The following is a 6,024-nucleotide window of genomic DNA, read 5'->3' on the forward strand; positions in this document are numbered from 1 at the left end:
GTCAGTAACTGGTAGTGCATGATATAAAACAAGTCAGTAACTGGTAGTGAATGATATAAAACAAGTCAGTAACTGGTAGTGAATGATATAAAACAAGTCAGTAACTGGTAGTGAATGGTATAAAAGAACAAGTTGTTAATGTGAAGGGTAAAGGACAATGTTTTATTAGTTTTCATAACCAGTTCACTTATTTAACTACCCTTGGGGCTGAGTCAAGTTGGGGTTTTAGAGTTTTACAAAATCAAAATACTTTTTTAAACATTAAACCCCTACTATTCACATATATTTTAATATTGTGTGCGAGTGTTAAACATGTATAAATTTATACAAATGTTGATTGTGATAATGTAACGCTTGAACACAAGAATCATTTGGTCCTTCTTGGCATCTATATCGTACCCACCCCCCGAAGAAAGAAAGGTACAAACTTTAAACCCACCTTTTATATTTTTCAGCATTTCTTCAAATCTACACTTAACCAAATGTACATTGGGTCAGTCCACTGGACTGACCTTGTATTAGACAAGGAATATTAACCATAATTCTGAATGTACTACGTGTATCGACAAGAAATGTGGCAAGCTTTTAGTAAAAATGTACAAGTCTGTTGTAAACAAAAAAAATCAAATGTGTTACAAAGGTATTTGTTTTCAAAAGTTGTCCATGAATTGACGATGTCGGTCTGATTCAGTCTCTGACAGGTCAGAGTGCAAGGTAATGTTCGTGTGAAGTATAAAAATGTTTTATCGATCTGTCACTAAATCAGTGACATTGGGTAAGACGAACACTTGATAACTCTGACAGCAAAGACACGATACTATATTGACAAGCACTCTGTTGTGGAAAGTGCACCTGGACCCCCCACCCTTGCACCTTGTTAAACTCCAGTAACCTGCTAGCTTTCACTAGAGCAACTCATCTCATAAACTAACCTCTCTGTTAGAAAAATAAAACCGTCTTAACTGAAGCCTAACCAGTCTCTTCTAAATCTTAAACTTGTGTCCTCCCATCCTATTGCTTTCAGAATACAACACAAATAAATATATTAGCTTTTATCCTATTAACCCTATGGGTAATCTTGTAAACTTTAATAAGATCAAATCTAAGCCTTCTTTTCTCAAGATAAAAATAAGTGATTTTAAACTATCTCCAAAAGACAAACCTTACATCCCCAGTATCATCCTAGTGGTCTTCTCCGAACCATTCCAATAAGTTAACATCAGTTCTTAGATATTTATATGGTCCTCCAAGTTAGTTTTTTTTTACAGACAATTACCTCTTGATTTGAAATCAGTAGGTCTATAAATACGTCATCAGATTTACTATGATCAACAAAACTCTGCCCCAATGACTTGAGTGAATTACCCAACACTATATCAAGATCCTTTTTTATCATTCTCTCTGTTTACTGAGTTGACATCTACATTAAACATGAGATCTAAATTAAGATACTCCAAATGCATTACCTTGAATTAACTATAATTAAATGTCAATCGTCAAATAACTGTCCAATCAACTCAAATCATCCTGTAAACACCTTGACATCTTCATACAGCTAGAAATACCCAAGAGTTTCGTGTTTACTAATTGTATCTCTGTCAATAACATTAATGTAAATAAGATAAAAACAAACACTGACTCTTGAAATAATAACTAATAACAAAGGTCCAGTTTAAATTGGAATCTATTAATAACTTCCTTTTAACTTATAACAAAGGTCCAGTTTAAATTGGAATTCATTAATAACTACCTTTTAACTAAGAACAAAGGTCCAGTTTAAATTGGAATCCATTAATAACTACCTTTTAACTAAGAACAAAGGTCCAGTTTAAATCAAATCTATTAATAACTTCCTTTTAACTTATAACAAAGGTCCAGTTTAAATTGGAATTCATTAATAACTACCTTTTAACTAAGAACAAAGGTCCAGTTTAAATCAAATCCATTAATAACTACCTTTTAACTAAGAAAAAAGGTCCAGTTTAAATTGGAATCCATTAATAACTACCTTTTAACTAAGAACAAAGGTCCAGTTTAAATTGGAATCCATTAATAACTACCTTTTAACTAATAACAAAGGTCCAGTTTAAATTGGAATTCATTAATAACTACCTTTTAACTAAGAACAAAGGTCCAGTTTAAATTGGAATCCATTAATAACTACCTTTTAACTAATAACAAATGTCCAGTTTAAATTGGAATTCATTAATAACTACCTTTTAACTAATAACAAATGTCCAGTTTAAATTGGAATCCATTAATAACTACCTTTTAACTAATAACAAAGGTCCAGTTTAAATCAAATCCATTAATAACTACCTTTCAACTAATAACAAAGGTCCAGTTTAAATTGGAATTCATTAATAACTACCTTTTAACTAAGAACAAAGGTCCAGTTTAAATTGGAATCCATTAATAACTACCTTTTAACTAATAACAAAGGTCCAGTTTAAATTGGAATCCATTAATAACTACCTTTTAACTAATAACAAAGGTCCAGTTTAAATTGGAATCTATTAATAACTACCTTTTAACTAATAACAAAGGTCCAGTTTAAATTGGAATTCATTAATAACTACCTTTTAACTAATAACAAATGTCCAGTTTAAATTGGAATCCACTAATAACTATCTTTTGCTTTCATTAGTCACGCTAAAATCCAACCAACTGATCTTTTCCTTATCCCAACCAACATAATTTTTTTAAGGAACTTTTGCAGAAGATACCTCGTCAAAAGCTTTCTGAAAATCCATATACACCAAGTCCACACTTTGTCCATCATTCAGATAAAAACATAACACCCTAGAAACAGTTAACAGAGGAGTAAGGTCCGATTTCCCTTTAGTTCTGTATCATGATTATCGTATTTCAATAAATGACTTTTTTAAAGTTTCTTTTATCAGAAGCAATATAACTTTTCCACTACAGAAATTAGACAGACTTGTCTATTTAGTTACGATGAAAGGAGTAATTAGTGAACAGGATCAAGGATAGTTAGAATCATCTTTTGGAAAAACAGAACATTTAAAAGTTCAACCCTCTTGTTGTCTCGAAAACTAAACTCTTTATTTTAACGACTTGCTTTACTTTAATATACTTACAAAAGTCCTGTTATTTTTTGTAATTATCAACACTTGTTTCTCACAGGCCCTTTTTGACTTCCGAATTTCTATTTTAACCAAATCTGTATCCGTTGGGTTCAAAATTTTAAGAATTTAACCCTCGTATTCTCTTTCATCCTTAGTACGACGTTAAGTTTCATATTCCCTGCTTTCCTTTTCTTGTATAAAAAAAAATTCAAGATCTGTTCACATCATCTGTTAACTCTTTATGGCAATTTAATACAAAATTAGTTTTGTGAAAATTAGGATCTGACATTTTTTCTTGATTTCAACATGTAAATAATGAATTATATTTTGTCCTTGAAAAAAAGTGGTCCAGTTTATTAACAAATATTTCCAAAATTCCTTTTATGTAAAACATATAAATCACAATATCACCAACACATATAAAATGTTCACTTACTTTAAAATCGATCAAATTTGTATTTTTAACTTAATTCAAATGATGAATGACAGTGATCTTATTAGGTCATCTAATTATGAATGAACACCAAAGGTCTGTTCTTAGTATACCTTCGAGTTTGATTTGAAACGTTTAATTTTGTTATTGTCCGATCTAGAAAACTAAACTTCAATAGCTTCATTGTCCTTATCTTGATCTTTCTCACCATCAAAAAATTCATTAGCCGGTTCAGCTTTGGCATCAGCCTCACTCTGGCTGTGAGAATCTAAATTATCGTCTTCATTAGGGTTGTCAAAATTCAGCGTATCCGGAGGCACGTCCTGCATCTGTACGCTCGGAGCATGAATGAGACATTTCAAGTTTTCTGTGGTGGCTTTTATAATTGCTTCAAGATACTGTCTGCTGTTTGCATTCTCCTGCCTCGTTACATTTTCAGGATGTAGTAAGAAATCGGGTGCAAAATATTCAAAATACTCGTTATACGGGATTTCGTTGCTAATTGTTTCTTCGACTAAAAGAGATGTTTCGTAAGTCCAACAACGAGCAACATTTCGTACCGTGTAACCTCCACCTCCGAGGACAAACAATGGCAAACCTAATTCTTTAACAAACTTAACACATTCTCCATGTCCTCTGATGCTAAGATTAAAGCATCCGAGTCTGTCTCCTGCTAACGAGTCAGAACCACACTGTAAAACAATACACGTTGGCTGATAAAACTCTACCACGTGTTGGATCACGGGCTTAAAAACTTGAAAATAACTTTGATCGTCAATACCTTCCTTAAGAGGAACATTAACAGAGTAGTAACGTCCACTCTCAGCCCCTATTTCGTACATATCACCTGTTCCAGGAAAAAAGTAATTTCCATATTTATGAAACGAAACTGTCATAACCCTATCTGTCAAATAAAATGCTTCCTGAACCCCATCACCATGGTGAATATCTATGTCTACGTACAAGACTCGTGGATGATATTTCAGCAATTCTAAAATTGCTATCACAATATCATTCACGTAACAAAAACCAGATGCTTCGAATTTCTTAGCGTGATGTAAACCACCCGACCAGTTAATGGCAATATCACAACACATGTTGTTTAGTTTTACTGCACCTTCTAAAGACGCTCCTGTATACATAGAGCAAAAGTCGTAGAGACCGTCAAACACTGGACAATCATCTCCTACATTAAAATGGCTTAAACTTTTTGTAAAACTCTGAATATTCTGAGGAGTAACTCTCTGAAGAAAATCTATATATTCATCCGAGTGAAAACGACACATGTCATGGGCACTTGCACGGTAAGGTCGGTAAACCTGAACTTTCTTATATAAACCATAATGTAATACAAGGCTATGAGTTACCGATAACCGATGAGGTTTCATTGGATGTCCTGGCCCATAATGAAAATTTCCGACGTCTGGGTCCCAAAAGTATATTACACTTTTCTTTGTCATTTTCCAATGAGATTAACTTGTGTTCATTACCCACGTCAAATCTTCCAAATTTACAATATGGCGAACGGAAATGACGCTTAATGATTTTGGATATGTTAGTACATAAAATGGTCAAGAGAGTGCGCGGCTCAAATTGTTAAAAATAAACAATAAAATATAAAACTGATTATATATATATATATATATATATAACCAGTTTGATATTTTATTTTATTATAATTGTGATATCTATGAAATATAGCGTAAGAAACTGACGTAATCTTATTTTCTTATTGAACCACTACAAATAACATTTTAATAATTTCAGAATATCAGTTTATTTTCTGATGTAAACTGTATTTAAAATATAAATCGCAAGATGAAGGATATGGATATTTTATCAAAATAACATTCAGTAAAATTGATAGTTTTAGCGCAAAGCTACATAATAGATCACCTGCACTCTTGTCCACCAAACTGGGGCACCCCAATAAGGTTAATCGCTCTATATGATATATATAGTAAAATAATAATGGACTCTACTAAATCAGTTGAGCAAAGATATTTATTGCCATCTGGTGGAACATGTTTGAAGAGGTACCTTACTTGCTAGTCTGAACCTGACAATTGCATCTAATACTGAAACGACAACATTTCTAGTGTATGTGTGTGTTTTTTTATTAAATAAATATCCTCTCACCGTATTTGAACTCCAGACCTATCGTATTTTAGTCGAGTATTCTATCAAATGATTTAGATCCAAGAAACGTCTTAATCAGGTATTTTTAACTAATCATCTTCTGCATTCTTACCCCGTCACAAACAAGGCTCAAAACCATGGGACGACCACTAATTGAGCACCAATATGATATTTTCTACGACATATTATTTTGCGCAATATGTGTGTTTCCCGAACTCGAATCCGAACCCGAGATCTCTCTCTTGCTAGATGAGTGCTCTACCGACTGAGCTGAATAGCTGGGCCCCCTATCATTTACTAGTAATATATTTTTAATTACTCGAACTATTATTACAAGTTTTATAACGATACACGACTAAAGTA

The 6,024-nt window shown here is 32.6% G+C and overlaps 1 protein-coding gene across 1 annotated transcript; it reads right to left on the reverse strand.

The window, feature by feature from the left end:
* Nucleotides 1–3,430: 3,430 nt before the first annotated feature.
* Nucleotides 3,431–5,040, reverse strand: LOC106468721 (histone deacetylase 3-like). Its single transcript, XM_013929166.2, has one exon. It carries the CDS (start codon nucleotides 4,980–4,982, stop codon nucleotides 3,687–3,689), a length of 1,296 nt encoding a protein of 431 aa, XP_013784620.1. The 5' UTR covers nucleotides 4,983–5,040; the 3' UTR covers nucleotides 3,431–3,686.
* Between the last annotated feature and the right edge of the window lie 984 nt (nucleotides 5,041–6,024).

The sequence above is a fragment of the Limulus polyphemus genome, unplaced genomic scaffold (assembly GCF_000517525.1).
Source record: "Limulus polyphemus unplaced genomic scaffold, Limulus_polyphemus-2.1.2 Scaffold3135, whole genome shotgun sequence".
Taxonomy (NCBI): domain Eukaryota; kingdom Metazoa; phylum Arthropoda; class Merostomata; order Xiphosura; family Limulidae; genus Limulus; species Limulus polyphemus.

Excerpts from the sequence above, each read along its gene's own strand:
- LOC106468721 (XM_013929166.2), bottom strand. The coding sequence starts at position 4,982 with ATGACAAAGAAAAGTGTAATATACTTTTGGGACCCAGACGTCGGAAAT.